The following is a 17,891-nucleotide window of genomic DNA, read 5'->3' as shown; positions in this document are numbered from 1 at the left end:
GTGTGGGAGGCAACCAATCGATGTGTGTCTCTCACATCTCATTGCTTTCTCTTTTCTCTTTCTTTTTTCTTTTCCCTCCCTCCCTCCCTCCCCCCTCTCCCTCTCCTCCCCTCCCCTTCTCTCTCTCTCTCTCTCCCCCCCTCCCAGCCTCCCTCCCTCCTTCTCCTACCCTTCTACTCTCTGAAAAGCAATGGAAAGAATATCCTGGGGTGAAGATTAAAAAGTAATAATAATAGGGTCCTCAAGTTAGGGCCCTATGGCCTGTTTCTTCAGACAAACCATTTAATGGATTCTCAGGTCCTTTGGTCATTTATCATTGCTAAGCTATTTGCGGACAAGACTTGAGAAACAGCTGTTCACTCAAGAAATATTTGAGGGACAACTATTCCAAAATATAAACACAAACAACATGGAGGTCATATCTTTCCTCAGAATTTACCATCTGCTGGAAAGAGTCAGCTATTAAATCACACTAATACTTTAGAAAGTGGAATTGTTTGTAGTTAACATCTGTTCTCTTTGTAGGCTTGCCTGGGTCTGCTGATCTCATTGTTCTGGAATATGTACATGTGGGAAAAGTAATCATCACACACTAGCTGTATGGGCTCTATCTGCAGGGATCCAAGAGTCTTAAGACATTTCTAATGCCTTGATAAGACATATTGGAGGACCCCGCCCAAAACATTTTATGCTGTCTTCAAAAACCTGAATGATGGCCTAAAAAGGGATGGCATAATAAGGTATAAGTAAAGAGATAATATAACGATGTGTTGAAACTTGTAAGTTAGGAGTTGTAATAAAAGCCATTTGCTTATGTATGAATGCTCTAAGAATGTCATTAATATAAGGGATAAGGCTGTGTTATGTCTAACAAAAGTATGACCTTGGAAATTGCTTCAATGTTGCTATTTTTTTTATAAAGAGAAAGTAACCCTGGCTGAGCTAAGAGAGTTGAATATAAATCTCTCTCCTGGGATATGAAATGTTTGGTTTAACTTTACAAACAAGGTTATGCATTCCTCAGGTTCAGCAAACACTGGAGTGCCTTTTATGAACCACGCACCATTTTAGGTGTCAGGGTAACAGTGGTGAGCAAGGAAAAGGCCTTGCTCTTCTTCTGACACTTACATTCTGTTTGGACAGGAACTAATGCAGAACGAACATCATGTGGTGATAAATACCACCACGGTGAAAACGAAACTGGGTAATGAGTAATTAGAGTAGAATGATCCAGGAAGTCTGTTAATGGGGGTTATATTTAAGCAGAAATGAAATACATTTCATGTAGAGGCACTACTGAGCACAAAGCCCCCAAAGTGAGAATGAACTTGGTGTGTTTCAGGAAAAGAGAGTGTGGCTGAAGTACAGATAAGTGGGGAGGGTGATGAGGTTGGAGAGAGGTAGGTAGGGTATATAGATCTCTAAGCCATGATCTTTAAAAATTTGGAATTTTAACTGCGATGAAGTTAGAATTTTAAACAGGAAAGTAATGTGATATTTCATTTTTAGAAGATCACTCTGACTGAGAAATTGTTAGGGAACTATAGAAAGCAGAGGAAAATGTTCAGAGTTTTTTTCCAACAGCTCGGGCAAGAACTTAAGAGCAGTGGTGACAGAGAACAGAAGAGATTTGGAATAAATCTTGAAAGTAGGTAAGAGTTGACAGACATTGCTGATGGGCTAGATAAGCGCGGTAGTTAAGAGTCAAGGATGAGTCCAGCCTGGTGTGGCTCATCCACTGACCTAGGATCCAGGAGACTGCAGTTCAGTTCTCAGTCAGGGCCCATGCCTGGGTTGCAGGCTTAATACCTGGTTGGGGGGGTACAGGAGGCAGCTGATCAATGATGACTCTCTTATCATTGGTGTTTTTATTTCTCCCTTCCTCCCTCTGAAATCAATAGATATATTTTTAAAAAAGTCAAGGATGACTCCCAGGTGGAGTGAATGGTGGGTACTCCATAGTGAAATGGGGAAAATGGGTTTGTGAGGGGTTAATCAAATTTACATAGCAAGTAGGTCGTTAAACAGCAGTCTGAAGTTGAAGGAAATGGTCAGGGATAAAGACACAAAAGTGGAAGTTACCAGCATATAGATGTTATTTAGATAGGAAGCAATTATTCTAAGGAAGGCTGACTGAGGAGTTATCAGTGAAATAGGTAGAAAACTAGGGAAGTGGTGTTACCAAACTTGAAAAGAAGTACTTTAATAAGGGAGTGAGGAATGATAGGTGATGGCTGGTTGTGACTATGGAGATCATTAATTTCAAGGGACAGTTTTGGTGGAGACGGCAGACTGATTAGAGGGTTGAGGTGAGGAGAGAGGGAATTTTTCTGACTACAAGAGTCAACCTAGAATTTTCTAAAAGGGAAACAAATTTGGCAGTAGGTAGCCTTTGGTGTAGAATAAGGGAAGTCATCTTTTTAAAGAATTACATGTGTTTCAGAACAGAAAGAATTTGTCCACCCAGCGCTAGAATTGCAGTGGAGAAATACTGGCTATTTTATTGATGAATGGCATTATCCAGGAGAATGGGAAGCTAATGCTCAAAAGCTGAGGAGTTATCAGTGAAATAGGTAGAAAACTAGGGAAGTGGTGTTACCAAACTTGAAAAGAAGTACTTTAATAAGGGAGTGAGGAATGATAGGAATTCCTCGGTGGCTGGTAGGTTACAGATTACACAGGGCAACTGATGGGTCAGATATGAAGTAAGGGTAATGAATCACTTATTCAGATCTGGAGAACAGCTCTGAAATCTTTTTCAGACTCCCTCTGGTCTCATGGAAAATAGCCAGGGGGTTGTTCCACTTTAGAGTTCAAAAACTGAAACATAACTTCGGCCATGACGTTATCTTTAGCTTGCGAGAGGTCTGGCCAGTATGAGTTAGTCGGGTCCAGGGCTACTATCTTCTGACCCAGGTTGCTGATTATTCAGGAGGAAAGGCCTAGGAGAGAGGATTTCTAGAGCCAAGATTTAAAACTAAATTTAATCAAAGTCATAAGGACCATCGGTTTCACATATTACAGCATGTCTGCATGACAACAAAGCATCCCAATAAAGGAAAAAGCAATGCAGGACAAAAAGGATTTTACAGACTCAAAGCCCTAGAACAAGAGGATTGGAATCAAAGGAAAAGGAGGAGCTAATCTTTGGTAGCCCTGTGCCCCATTTGATTGTGGAAAAGAATGTGTTTATAAGAAAGGCACTGCGGTCTATTAGGGCCCTTTCCAAAATGCCTACTCGACACTTCTCACCCCTCTGCTCCTCTCTCTGCTTACCATCTTGGATCATACTTCCCTGAGAAGTGCAGTAATGACAAGGGACCTGCACCACCTTCAACCTTTACCCAGTTTCCCTGACACTCAGGTCAACTCCCTCTTTACATCACCCCAGCGCTGTAGACAAATAGAATAGCACAGTAAGAGAAGCCAAGAGAAGAGGCAGGGACCGGGTTCCGACAGCTTGGTGGCAGCTAGATTAAGGCGGCAAAACGTAAGGCCACGGAGTGAGCTAGCTTTTACAGCCTGCCTTAGGCCGCTCTAGCAGGCCCTCCATATTTTAGGATTGTTAAAGCAGGTTGGAGGCAAGCTTTGCAGGCGTGGTTGGGGACTGCCTCCCTACGGAAGGATTGTGATCTGCAAACACAGCTGATCTGTAGCAGCTGGAGTCACGCGGCAGCCGGCGGGTCGGCTACGCTGCGCATGCCCAGGACGCAAAAACCCCACAAACTGCCGGACTAAAGATGGCGGCGAAGGGGTCTGGAAGTGCTGCCGTCGGCGGCAACGACAGCGCTAAAACCGTGGAGCGGGTTCTACCTATGTTGTTGGCGCCGGTCCCCCCTGAGGCAACGGGGCGTCTGGGAACCCGGGCGCAGATGCACAGAGAGCAGGAGGTTTTGGGGAGCCTGACCGCTGCAGGCAGCCTTCACGTGCTTTCCTTGGCGCCGGGCGGCCGGGGCGGGGGTGGCTGCTCCTTCGATGGCCCCTTTCGGCAGTAAGTGCTGCGGGAGGGCTGGGCTGCGTGGGGGGAGCCCGGAGCCGTAGCTCGGCCGGCCCTACCGCCCCCCTGCTGGCTTGGAGGTAGCGGGAGAGGGGTGACGGCCGCGGGAAGCGCCTCGGAGGCGAGCGCGCCCGGTCTCCTCTCCGGGCCTGTCCACTTTAGCGCGTTTCCGGGCCCTCGGTTCCCGGTTCCGGGTGGGCGGGGCGGCTGCCGCTCCTCTGCCAACCGCGGCGAACCTGGGACGAGTCCCCGCTTGGCCGCTGGTTCTTTTTTTCATCCAGCGAAGTTCGATTAATCGTCATTGTGCCGCGCACCTTGCGCGCTTTCTTTTTTCAGTTAAGTCCGTTAAAGATACCAGCTGGGCATCCTGTTTAATGGGTGTTACCCGGATACCTTTTTCTCGCCGCTGCAACAGCGAGTTCCTTCACCAGCGGGCTTTCCCCCAGTTCCTCAAGGACAGAGAGCCTAGTTTGTCCACACATGTATTCACTCAACGAATATTTATTAGGCGCTTACTGTTCCCTAGGAGCAATGCCTAAAACGTTGAAGAAGACAGTTCTTACCTGTGAGGCTTGCATGATTTAGGAATGCAGGGGGAAACCCCATAATTACAATAATGTATTACTTTCCACTTTTGTAACTCTCGGTCCAGGACTTCGTTTTTACATCATTAAGTTTGGCAGTGCCCTCTGAGTCTTTGGGCTCTTTTTATAATAGAAAACGTTTTGGACTCCTTACCTTGGAATCTCCAGGTGGTGTAACAGCATCTGACAGAGATGCGTTTGTTAAGTGAGCGAAGGCTTTCATCTGTTCTGAGTGTGCCTTCTTTATTCCTGACCTCTAGTTGCTAGGAAGTAAGTTTATTGAGCAGTATTACCTACCCTATGAACAGAGCTTTGTAAAGACAGAGATGAGGCGGAGTGAAAAGCAGAATGCTTTAGGTGTTTGAGAACATTAGATAAGACGTACACACACAAATTAACGGGGCATTCATAAGCTGCTGCATGAAATTAGTAGAGGGGGGCATGGATCAAGAAAAGCTTTTTTATTTGAATTGAATTGAATTTTAATTCAATTAAAATACGTCATAGGGTAAAAATAAGGACAAGTTTATAGTATTCAGGGTTTATAGCCTACTTTTCTCAAAGTATAGTCCTTTTATATTGTTGAAATCACTGTACATTCTATATTTTGTAGTCATAGAAAATTTTGTCTTTCCACATGTTAATATAGTACATATGGTAATGATGTTAATTGTGTCACAGTGTTCTGCCTTTTAAATGTATTTTAGTTTGTTGCACATTTTTCCTATTCAACATTTATATTATTAGGGAGGCAGAATGAGAGAGATATCTTTTTAACCGACTGCCTTCTAGTAGCATGAAGTCTTATGCACTGTGTGTGTTCCCCGAAATTTGTATGTTGAAACTCTAACCACTCTTGTGACTGTATTTGGAGATTGAGCCCTTAAGGAGGTAATTAAGGTTAAATGAAGTTATAATGGGTTCTAATTCTGTAGCACTGGTTTCCTAATAAGAAGAGGGAGAGACACCAGAGATCTCTCTCTCCAAGCACACAGAGTAAAAGCCATATGAGGACACACAACAAAGTGGCCATATGCAAGCCAGAAAGAGCTGCTTCATCAGAAACCACTCAGCTGGCACCTTGATCCTGGACTTGTAGCCTCCAGAACTGTGAGAAATAAATATCTGTTGTTTAAGCCAAAAAATTTTTTATATAGTTTTCCAAATTTTCAGTGTAATCAGTCAGGAATTTGGCGTTAATAAAAAAAAAAAATCAGTCTTGGTATAAGGATAGAAATATGTGTTCATCTTTTTCTTTAATAAGGACGTAATAGCACTAAGTCCAATTTTTCTAGGTATAAAACTTACTACTTCTGTAGAAAAAAGCTTTTTTAAAAAGATGAAACTTTATCAGTGTGGTAGCCATCTCATTCCATTGCATTGTTTTCAGAATTGGGGCCCTTTAATTTTTTAAATTAATTTAATTTGATTATTTAACTTGAAGCTATAGCATCATTAGTTTATTTCCATCCTTGCTAGCCAGGGTTGGTATGTTGACATTACACTGCTTTAAAAATTCTGTAACTGCTGTCCAGCATGGTAGCCATTAGCTACATATGACTTAAAAATTTAAATTCATTTCCTCAGTTATATTACTCACATTTCAAGTGCTCAGTAGCCATATGTGGCTGTTGGCTACTGTATTGAACAGAGCTGATATATAGAACACTTCCATCTTCCAACAGAGTTCTGTTGGACAGAGCTATTCTATAATACCATTTTGGAGCCTTAAGGTCTATTAATATAAATAATCTTTTTTAAAGTTATTGGAAGCATTTAAGTTAGCAAAACTTATTGTGAACGATTAACAAATAATAACTAACATAAATAATATACATACTTAGTTATTGAAACCTACCCCCCATTGTGACAATTCTTTTAAATATATCATTAGTCAGGATTTAGGATGAAGAAATAAAAGCAGCCATCATTTCTTGCCCCATTACCCCTTTTCACCACCCACTTCTGTATTCTTGTGTTGGTGTGAAGGGACTGGGGTGGGGAAGAAGTAGGAAGGGGAAGAGGGAAGAAGTGGGAAGTCCTAAAGCAGTTTACTTTCTCTTAAATTGGATGTAGAATTAATGCTACCAGCTGAACTAAAGAACTGTTCTCTACTAATTCTGCCCTTCCAATCTCACCATTGTGGGTAAATATTATCGTAGATATAGAATATAAAAATTATCTAAACTCTTTCCTTAGCTTTGTGTGGGAGGATTCTCATAACAGCGGCACACCAACGGACAAGCCCAGACTGCTCGTTCTTAGTGAAAATTATGAACTGCTCATCTATGAATTTGATTTGAAAGATGGAAGATGTGATGGAACCATTTTGTATAACTATAGTGAGGAAACTTTGCAAAAACTCATTGAAGATCAAAATATCAGTAAGTTTTGACAGGTGGTCTTTCAGCATGTTGAAATCTGTGACATTACTTTGTAATTTTGTATATTTCAGAAAAGGTTCTTATATAGGTGAAACCAGGGTGGGAGATCTGCCTTGTCCAGTACTAGCCACTAGCCACTTGGGGTTCTTGAGCACTTGAAATGTGCTTAACATGAATTAAGATGTCCTTTAAGTGTCAAATACATACCAGATTTTGGAGACTTAGTACGAAAAAAAGTAAAATATCTCATTATTAGGTTTTTGTATTATGTTGAAATATTTTGGATATAATGAGGTAAGTAATATATATTAAAATTAGTTTCACCTGTTTTTTTTTCAATGCAGCTACTAGTAAAAGATTTAAAGTTACATGTGGCTTGCATTTGTGGCGGACAATGTATTTCTATTGGATAGTGCTGGTCTAGACTGGTTACAGACCTGTTTTCTATATCTCATTCTGAGGGTTGCAGGGAGCAGAAATCAAGGCACTTGGGCTTCTATTTTTAAGGCAGTAGCATATTTGCCACCCTTGATTTTATTTTATTTATTTATTTTTAATTTTTTATTATTTTTTTATTATTTTTGTTTAAAACGTTACAGATGTCCCTTTTTCTTCCCAATGACCCATTCCACCCCTTCCACTGCCACCCTTGATTTTAAGGTTCCTTCTTTTTCATTAAAAAAAAAAAAGTCTGTGATTGCTCCTGTGGGGTCCCACGGGTAAGTAGGCATTTTGAATCTTCTTCTGGTGTGCTGTCAGACTGGCCATAACAGAAGGAACAGAGACTTTGTAGACCATCTTCATTCATCCCCTTACCTACCATCCAGTAACTATTTAGGTTGGTGTGAATAATAACTGCCTAGACTTGGACTGAGTTTAGTGCTGTTTCTTTTTTGTTTTACCTGTTTGTGTTATGTTTACAAAATCAAATGTGCCCATTGTAGCATTGTGACCGAGTTTGAAATAATATTCTTTTGTTTCATAGGTATTTCCTTATTATCTTTGAGAATTTTGTCATTTCACAATAATACATCATTATTGTTCATCAACAAGTGTATCATCCTGCACATCATGTTTCCTGACAGAGATGCTGAGATCAGAGTACTCAACTCTTTCACATTACCCTTGCCTGCACAGGCAGTGGACAGTATTATTGACACGCAGCTCTGCAGAGGAATTCTTTTTGTTTTGAGTAGTTTAGGCTGGATCTGTATCCTTGGTGGTAAAAATGTTGATATGCAGGGGAGGAGAATACCTAGAAAGATGAACCTTTTTACGCTTTTAGTTTTAAGGAACTGGGGTGTAGGTCTATGGTTACTTTTTCAGTAAAACTTTTCAGGGAAAAAGATCTTTATAAACTTAAAATAACTATATTGATTCATATTCCATTCAGATATTTTTCCAGTGTATACACGTTTTTTTATAGTCATAATCATATTGTCCAACTTATTTGTGTTCTTTTTAAATTGTGTATACTCTGCATTATCCACTTATTCGAATATGCTTCTTAAATATCTGTTATGTGCTTGTTCCAGGAGAGATTTAGATGACTGCTTATGATATGATATATCCATCTAAACGCGAATGATGATTCCATCATATTAGTAAATCATGGTTTGCTTGACCACTTCTATTAATTTTTGGAAAATATTACGGTTTTTTGAAATCTCTAGCAGATCCATAGGTCATCAGCAAAATTACTCTTAAGGCTTGAAAAATGACCCATTATGTGATTTTGGAACTTTCATTTTGAATTAAAGGAATAGTTTTTTAATTTTATTCTAGATATATTGGCCTACATTAAAACTTCTTTTGTAAAAATGTCAAATTATTAGATTAACTTCATTTTTGTTGCCAGGTTATAGAACTCTGCTATTCAACATAGCACTAGGTATATGTGGCTTTTGAACACTTGAAATTGGCTAGCATGACTGAGGAACTAAATTCTTAATTGTATTTAATTACTTTAGAGTTAAAAGCTGATGCTTGGTTCAGCTGTTAGAGAACTTTTAAGTATGTTTGGAACAATTCCGATGTTCCAAAGTTCCCAATGTAAATTTTATGAAGTCTAAATACAGATCAGGTATTTTCAGTGAAAACTTAGTGTCCAAATTGAGATATGCTATAAGTGTAAAATACCAGATTTCTAACACTTATATGAAAAAAAAGGATGTAAAACATCTCAATTTTTTTTACTGATTACTTGTTGAGATGATATTTTGGATATGTTGAGTTAAGTAAACTATATTATTAACATTAGGTTCGCAGATTTCTTTTTTTAAAAAAGGCTACTAGAAAATTTACAATGGCAAATGTGGTTCACCTTATATTTCTCTTGGACAGCACTGTTGTAGAACACTAGTGGAAAATATTACCAATGTCTCAGGGCATGGCACAGAGTGTGTAATTCAGCAAGTATTGTCGAATGACCTCTCTATCAGGTTGTTTATTGGGCCACCAACTTCAAAGTCATCTGGCTCCTGTGATTGGGGCAGCCTCAATGTTCTTCTGTTATTGTACCTACAAGATTGGTGCTCTGTCTGTTCTGTGGTTTGAATGGTTAGGCATACTTAAGACTGGCATTTTCTTTAACTCTAACTCAAAGACATTTTTGACACTGTGGATGGTACACATGTAGCTCATGTGGATTTAGCACTTCACCGAGAAGACATGATGTTTAATGAGCAGCAACAGGAGCCAGCCAAGATTTCATCCTTTACTTCGCTGAAAGTGTCTCAAGACCTAGATGTTGTTGTGATTGTCAGCTCCTCCAACTCTGCAATTGCTCTTAACTTAAATTTGTACTTCAGGTATGTAGATTACTGCAGTCACTAATTTGAGGTAAAGAATATGGGCCAGAAGAGGTTAAAAGTGTATTTGTTAGCTTTTCCTTAATAGTAGTTTTCTTCCTCTATTCAGTTAGGTCACGTTCTAGCTACTACATATTGAGGTGGTTATTGTATAATAATGTGTGCAAACGACCACTAGCTACCTTTTTATTTCTGAATGTATATCAAAATTTTTATTTTTATTTATATATGTTATTATATATGGCTTATGTCATTATATAAGTGAAAAAGTAATCGAGCACAATTTTAAAAGCCCTTGGCTGTTATATACATTGTCTACTCACCTCTTGCCTCACATTAGAGTAAATGGGATTTTACTGTGTTAGAATTCTTTCGTGGCTCAGCGTCCTGGCTTCCTTGGGGATTACTTATCTCTTAAAGGAGTTTGACAAGATACAGTAAGCTAACTTTTTCCAGCTGAAGATTTCCTCAGGTGTTTCCCTTGGAGAGGCCACATTTTGGGCTGTCTAAATATATTACTAAAAACTGAGTGCTTATTTGTGTTGTTTTTTTATTTAGATAGTATTCTAGTTGCTTCTGAATTTAAAAATGTTTGAGAGGGGGGTGTGTGTGTGCATGTGTGCTTGCACACACACAGTAGCCTATGTATTGCAACTTGGTTATCTAAAAGTCAGCCAGTCCACATTTAGAACCATTAGGATTTTTGGTCCTAGCTTAATATGAATGAGATAAACAAATCCTTGTAAGTGGAGTGCACTTTGATGGGTTTTATTGCTTATTGGATCACAAAAAATGATAGATTAATTTTTATATACCTATCAGAACTTCTCATCACTGTGATTTTTTTGATTTTTTAAAAAAATATATCTGAGCAGGGATGATTAGCATATTCCCAGAGTGTGTGCTTGTTTATCACTAGGCCATTTTTACTGACATACCTGCATGTGTAGTTACCTCCTGATCATCAGTAAAAATTGACAGGTGAGGAGGGAGGAAAGCCTACTCAGCCATTCTGATCCTCTAGTGTAGAGTTCTATTCCTCTGGCAGCACTCCAAGAGAACTCTGAAGAGTACACCAGGGACATTCCTTTGAACAAATTTCATTGAACTCAGCCATGTAACATCAGCCAAAGAAGAGCTACTGTTTGTTCTGTTTGCTATAGTAATTTAGGGATCTGTTTTTTCCAGCTAAATGAGTGATCTCTGTTTTATTAATTATTTACATAAATGCTCTTTAATTAGTATAACTTCTGTGAAGTTTACTGCATGTTTTATAAGTGTGCTCTAAAGTCTGAAAGTGTTTGTGTCTTGCCTGCCTCATGGCTCTAGCTCAAAGATAGGGAACCTTCTTTCTGCCAAGGGCCATTTGGATATTTATAACATCATTCATGGGCCATACAAAATTATCAACTTAAAAATTAGCTATGAAAAAAGCTCCTAGATTTATTGAATTTCAAGTCTCAGTTGCCTTGGCAGGGCCAGACTGAGGGTTGGACATTCCTCGCCCCTGCTCTAGCTCTTCTTTCCCCTGATACAGAATGTCAGCCCCTCCTTTTTATTTAATCAAGTCCTGTTCATCCTTTGATATCCACCTCTTTCATGAAGACTTTCCTTACTATTATCCCTTCCTCTTGTAATTTTATACTCATAATTTTCCTCTTTGAGCTTCTGTAGCACTTCTGCTTTGAACTACCATCTAGCACTTATATAGTCTTGTATTATTTCCCTAATTTTTTCATGCTTCAGTAGAGCTTGGAAGTTCCTTGAGAACCCAAACTCATAGTTTGTTCTCTCAGTGACTTTTTTCCAGTTTACATTAGCTGTCCACTCTCATAGTCATACCCTGGGCTTTGTCATTATTGGAAACTGCTCCTACCTCAAGTCTCTGTTCTATACATCTCACTCATTGACCACAACTTCCCAAATTTTCCAGCTTGCTTACTCAAGTACTCCCACTTCACCTGTCATCTGACCTTATTGGAATTTCCAATTTGTTTACCTTCCACTCTCCAGCCCCCTCCTATCTTTACTTCCCTCTCTTTTCAGCAGAAGCCCTGGGACCTAGTATTTCAGTCATTTTTTTGCATGTACCCTAAGCTCCTGCCCTATGGTAGCACTTGATCTGACAATTTTTTTTACTCTGCCTTCGTAGTCCCTGCACCCAAGCTACTAAGCACTTGTGTGAAAATCACAAAGAAAAGTTGATAACATTGTAAGTTTGCATTCACAACCTTCAACTGATCTCTCAATATTATCTGAAAAATTTTACAATGATTTTTTTTTTTTTTGTGAGCCCATTTTTTACAACAATGCTTTTAAGCTTCCATTTTCTTCAAACTTCTATTCATCTCTTTATTACCAGCTCTTTTTGGGTGACTTTGCCTCCTGTTTTATAAAGGAGTAGATTTCATTAAATGTCTCGCATTAAATTACAAACCTAATTTCCTTCACCTGTCTCCTCTGTCTCCCCTCCTGTTACAGTGGAGGGGTTTCCCACCTCCTGTGAGAGCCATCCCTCTGTATGCTCGGGATCTCGCCTCTTCCCTCCTCAGGGGCTGTTTTCATTTCTTCCCTTTTCTCTGTTTCCAACCGCTCAGGTATTGTATCCTCACCCAGTTCATCACCAGGTCCTGGCCATTCTGTCGTCATAAATGTCTCTCAAATTTGTCCACTTAACTCCTCTGTCATCACTCTGATCCGTGCCACTGTCATCACTTACCTGAACTAGCTTAACAGCCTTGAAATTGGTCTCCCCATGTCTCTTCTTACCCCCTCAAATCCATCCTCTGTAGAGTAATCCTAGTGATGTTAAAATCTTGTAAGCGGGATAGCCAGGTATTAACATCTGGGGACAGAATATATATACCTTCTCCATGTATCATCTTTTTCTCTGTCACTCTGCTATCTATAACTTATTTTCCTCATCTCCTTGACAAATCCATGTCAACATACTACCTTCAAATTGTTAAAGGGTTAATAGTTAATAATTTAAGTGCTTGGGGTTTAAATGCCTTCCTTTCTCACCCAAGCTACTCTTTTGCATCTGATCATATCACTTCTCTGCTTAAAACCCTTCTTTAGCTTCCTTTTCCCCTCCCCAAGATATAAACTAAAAGTCCTTAATAAGCCAAAAAGCTCTGCACCATCTGTCCTGCCATCCTCTCCAGCCTCATCTCACACCACCTTGCTGCTTGTTCACTGTGCTTTAGTCACCCTAGCCTTCTTTGTGGTTCTCAAACATGACAGCCTTCTTTCTGCATCTCCTCTGCCACACTCCTACTTTGTCTTCCTAGTTTTTAAGCCTTTCCCTGTCTTAGCCTGAATCTTTGTGGTGGTATTATAGTGAATGCTTAAAAACCTTTATGATCACATTGACCTGGTTCAAATCTGACTCCAGTGATTCTCTGAGCCTTAGTTTCCATATCTATAAAATGGGAGTATATTTATTTCTTAGGGTTGTTGAAAGGCTTAGATAAGATAATTTATGTAAAGTTCTGTTGGTATTTTTTTATCACATCTGCAATATAGTAACAATAAATGCTCTTATATGTTTATAAAGCTAACTGCTCTTAAGGGTCATATTCCTTTTAAAAAATCAGATATAGTTGACATATAACATATTAGTTTCAGGTGTACAGCATAATGACTCTATATATAGTGAAATGATCACCATAGTAAACCTAGTTAACATCCATCACCATACATAGTTACAAATGGGTTAAACTCTTAAGGCTGACTTTATGATTCTGCTGTAAGTAATGGAGATAAGAAGGAGTCCTTTTCAGGGAAACAGGACTGTACTGTCCCTTCTCTGTGACAGCCCCCCAATTTTTAGCTAAAACAATAGTAACACAGATTTGGATTTGATCATCATTTTTGACCGTGCCTATTATTTTAAAATGTAGGCAACACCCAGGACACCTATTTTGTGAAAAAACTTTAGAAGACATTCCTATTGAAGGCCCTAAGGGGATAGACGAAGACGATCCTGTGAATTCTGACTACAACATGAAACTGACCAAGTTTTCCTTCCAAGTTGATAGGTACAAAAACCCTTTTTGGATTTACTTTATTATTTTCATGTTTGTCATGCTTACTGCATACCTTTTCACTAAAGTTCTTTACAGAGATAGACAATTTTTTTGAAAAAGTGCATCTCGTTCCTTGTTTACTGTTTTACTTAGTGCGTTACACTTGTAACAGTTGTGAGTTCTACCCTGTCTTCCAGGTCTTGGAAAGCCCAGCTGTTATTACTGAATGAAACAATAAAGAGCTCCACACTGGAGGTTTCCCACTGTGCTCCATGGTTCCAGGATATTTTCCATTTGGAGTGCCCTGAATCTAATAATCACTGTACCAGTGTGCCAGGTTGGGCCTTCATTCCACAGGACATAATGCACAGTCAGTATAAATTTCCACAGAAAGACCATGCCAAGACCAGTAATCCAGGAAGAGCATGGAAAAGAATGCACATCAGTGAACAAGAGGAACCCATTGAGCTTAGCTGTGTGTCTGTGACAGGATTCACTGCCCTCTTTGCTTGGACAGTGGAAAGGACGGGCTGTACCATTGTCCTTTGGGATTTGGAGACCGAGGGCATGCAGTACTTTTCCCTTGGCAAAAAGTGTATTCCTGTAGACAGTAGTGGAGACCAGCAACTGTGTCTTGTTTTGACAGGTGAGAATGTTTTGTATCAGGTTGTCTATTGCTGAGAAGATGTGTTTTCTCTTAATGTATTTTACTTCTGCTGCCCTGGTGGTGGTAGTGCCTACTCTGTTCTTTACATAGTAACCTTTCATAGAGGAAATTTGGTGTTACTCTTGGGAAGGTTTTCTCTTGTGGTTTCTGCTCAGCTAAATGCTAAGATACTAAGTCAGAGAAAGTCTAATAGTAATAAAGTTTGTTTTTTATCCTGGGAGTCTTCACTTGACAGGTTCGTACAAGCACAGGTTGCATGCTGGCTGCTTGTGGGCCATGAATGAACTGCAGATTTATTTTGTTTGGCTTGTACTATCTACACTTGTTAAAAAGATTTTATGTCTTTTAAACATGTAAAATTAGAGGATTTCACACAAAACCTGGATTTCCAGCTGTTCCTGACAACTTATAAGATCTGGCAACACTAGACGTGCATTCCTGCAGAGTATTTATGAGTTGTAGCTGAATTTCAGCTCTTAGATGAGCCATTTTTTTTCTGGTTAGCTTTCTGTTGCACGTGTCTCACCACCTGTTTGGCTCTTGTAGGCATTTGGGTTTGATGTTTCAGACATTCAGCATTTATGCCCTAACCTCCTGCAAAGCTGTTGAATGTTATGATTGAACTAACTATGTGTGTCTTCAGTACTCCACTTTTGGTAAACATGTATTTCTGTATGTCAAGAGCATGCTATTGTTTTATTTTAGTAAACCAGAAATATGACACCTCTTTAAATAGTTAAAGATTCCAGGTATTGATCGTGCAAGATAATACAAAGTAAAAAAGTGAAATTTAGTGCTGTTTCATAGACTGCATTGTTTTTACCAGAATTTGCCTTATGGTCAGTGTTTTAAAAATAGAACACTTTTAACAACATTGGAAAATCATGATGAATTAATTAAGGTCATAATAGTACCTGGTGTCCAAAAAATATATTTGTAATTATAGTGCTGAAGTATTGGATGATTAATTCCTGTCAAAATCCTAAAGCCTAAGTCCTAACTTATTAAATTAACTTTTATTTTTCCTGTAGAAAATGGACTCTCTCTGATATTGTTTGGTTTGACTCAAGAGGAGTTTTTAAATAGACTAATGATCCATGGAAGTGCCAGCACTGTGGACTCTCTCTGCCATCTTAATGGTTGGGGGAGGTGCTCAATCCCCATACATGCACTAGAGGTAACAGAATTAAATGTCTGTATAACTTTGTTTCATTATTTTCTGTCATACACTCTTATATGACTGATGATATGGGAGAATTCATTTAACCTAGCAGCAAAAAGAACTATATAGTCTTTATCCACCCGTTTGCTTAATTCTGGCTATTTCACTACCGTGATTCTGCTTAGCAGTTTACACTTTTTGGCTTTAAAAGATATAAGATTATAATAAACACTATGTAAGGAAACAAAAGTTACAAGAAATGGAAGCAGCAATAAGCCGATGAGACTAAATGGAAGCAAGCTATGGAAAGCTTGAACAGGAGTAATTTTTTGTTCCCACCTTGTAGTCTCTACTCTTCTAATCCAGCTATAGAAACATCACCTGCATTTATATAGTATTTCCTAGTTCACAAACACTTTATGTGCACTACCTAATTTTATCCTAAAATTAACCACGTGAGATGGGTTGGGTAGTTTTCATTCATTTCATTTTACAGATGAAATCCTTAGGCTCAGAATGGTTGAGTAAGTGGCCCATAGCCATACTAATAAAGACAGGAGATAGAATCAAAGTCAGGACACTTTCTACTATACTACACAGGCCCCTGAAAGGTCAAAAAGTGGAACTTAATAATGTTCTGTGCCAGTTTGTTTTTTTATGACAGCTTTATTGAGATATAATTCACATACTATAAAATTTACCCATCTAAAGTAGACAGTGCAGTGGTTTTTAATATATTCAGAGTTGCACAACCATCACTACTAATTCCAGAACATTTTCATCGCCCTAAAAAGAAACTATACCTATTAGCAGTCACTTCCTATTCCTTGAGGCCCCTAAGTCCCAAACACAAACCTACTTTCTGTCTCTGGATTTGCTTCTTCTGGACATTTCATATAAATAGAATTTTAAAATATATGGATTTTTGTGACTGGCTTTTTTCACTTAGCATGTTTTCAGGGTTCATCCATGTGGTAGTATGTTTTAGTACTTCATTCTTTTTTATGGCTTAATAATGCTTCATTATATGAATATACCACTTTTGTTTTTCCATTCCTCAGTTGATAGATATTTTAGTTGTTTCTACTTTTTGGCTATTATGAATAATCCTGCTATGAACAGTGATGTAAGATTTTGTGTCACCCTGTGTTTTCATTTCTCTTGGGTATACAGCTAGCAGTGGAATGACTAGGCCATTTAACTTTTTGAAGAACCACCAGTTTATTTTACATTCCCACCAGCAATATATGAGGGTTCCAGTAGTAGTTCCACATCCTTGTCAACACTTACTGTTCACCTTTTGTATTATAGCCATCCTAGTGGTTGTGAAGGCAAAATGAAGTGGTATTTCATTGTGATGTTGATTTACATTTTGCTAATGACTAATGATATTGAACATGTTTTCATGTGTTTATTAGCCATTTGTATATCTATCTCTTTGGAGAAATGTCTATTTAAATCCTTTGTCCATTTCTAAATTGAGTTATTTGTGCTTATTGTTGAGTTCTAAGAGTTTTTTATATGTCCTGGATACTAGACCTTTATGAGATACAAGATTTGTAAATATTTTCTCCCATTCTGTAGATTGTCTTTTCATCTTCTCGATGATGTTCTTTGAAACACAAGTTTTTATTTAATTTTGATGATCAAAAAAATTTGTTTTTGGTCACTTGTGCTTTTGGTATCATATCCAAAAAACCATTGCCTAGTCTGAGATTTATAAGAGTTTTATAGTTTTAGCTTTTACATTTTAGGTCTCTGGTGTATTTTTATTTATTTTTGCATATGGTATAAGGAAGGGATCCAACTTAATTCTTGTGCATGTTCCAGCACCATATGTCAAAAAACTTAATTTTATATACTCCAAAATAATTATTGTAGAAAGTTTGAGTAATAAGGGAAAAAGAAAATTTGTTTTCATCCCCTGAAATTTTTTCTTTCTTTCTTGTTCAACTGAACATTTAAAGATACACACACTTTTTTAAATCTGTGATTTCTAAATATTCTCTATGGATAGGTTCCTCAAAATACCTAGTCAGAAATTGGAGTCTGTTTTTAGTTTGCTTTTTAGTTAACTTTATATCCTACTGCTTTAACATTTTAATTCAAGTAGACTGTAACTTAATTGTAAGGGTGATCCACTAGTACCTAGCATTGAATTGTTTTAGAATTACAGAGCAGTAGAGCTGGAAGGGTGTTCTCTTCTGACCTGTCCCTGCTGAAGCAGAAACATGTTCAAAAAGGTTAGAGACTTGC

The 17,891-nt window shown here is 38.5% G+C and overlaps 1 protein-coding gene across 3 annotated transcripts in view; it reads left to right on the top strand.

The window, feature by feature from the left end:
* Nucleotides 1–3,727: 3,727 nt before the first annotated feature.
* Nucleotides 3,728–17,891, top strand: part of SPG11 (SPG11 vesicle trafficking associated, spatacsin) — an 82,445-nt gene continuing 68,281 nt past the window's right edge. For all 3 annotated transcript variants that reach the window (XR_014000213.1, XM_081157171.1, XM_081157172.1), the window contains exons 1-7: nucleotides 3,728–3,991; nucleotides 6,781–6,965; nucleotides 7,951–8,175; nucleotides 9,571–9,775; nucleotides 13,681–13,818; nucleotides 14,004–14,452; nucleotides 15,505–15,650. Coding sequence is in view for 2 of the 3 variants with exons in the window: in XM_081157171.1 (XP_081013297.1) it covers nucleotides 3,741–3,991; nucleotides 6,781–6,965; nucleotides 7,951–8,175; nucleotides 9,571–9,775; nucleotides 13,681–13,818; nucleotides 14,004–14,452; nucleotides 15,505–15,650 (1,599 nt within the window). In the remaining variant the exon portion in view is untranslated. The remainder of the gene's footprint in view (nucleotides 3,992–6,780; nucleotides 6,966–7,950; nucleotides 8,176–9,570; nucleotides 9,776–13,680; nucleotides 13,819–14,003; nucleotides 14,453–15,504; nucleotides 15,651–17,891) is intronic.

This window comes from Miniopterus schreibersii (assembly GCF_964146895.1).
Source record: "Miniopterus schreibersii genome assembly, chromosome: 1".
In the NCBI taxonomy this organism is placed as follows: Eukaryota; Metazoa; Chordata; class Mammalia; order Chiroptera; family Miniopteridae; genus Miniopterus; species Miniopterus schreibersii.
Note: the sequence above shows the minus strand (reverse complement) of the source record. Positions and strands in the feature narration are given on the sequence as shown.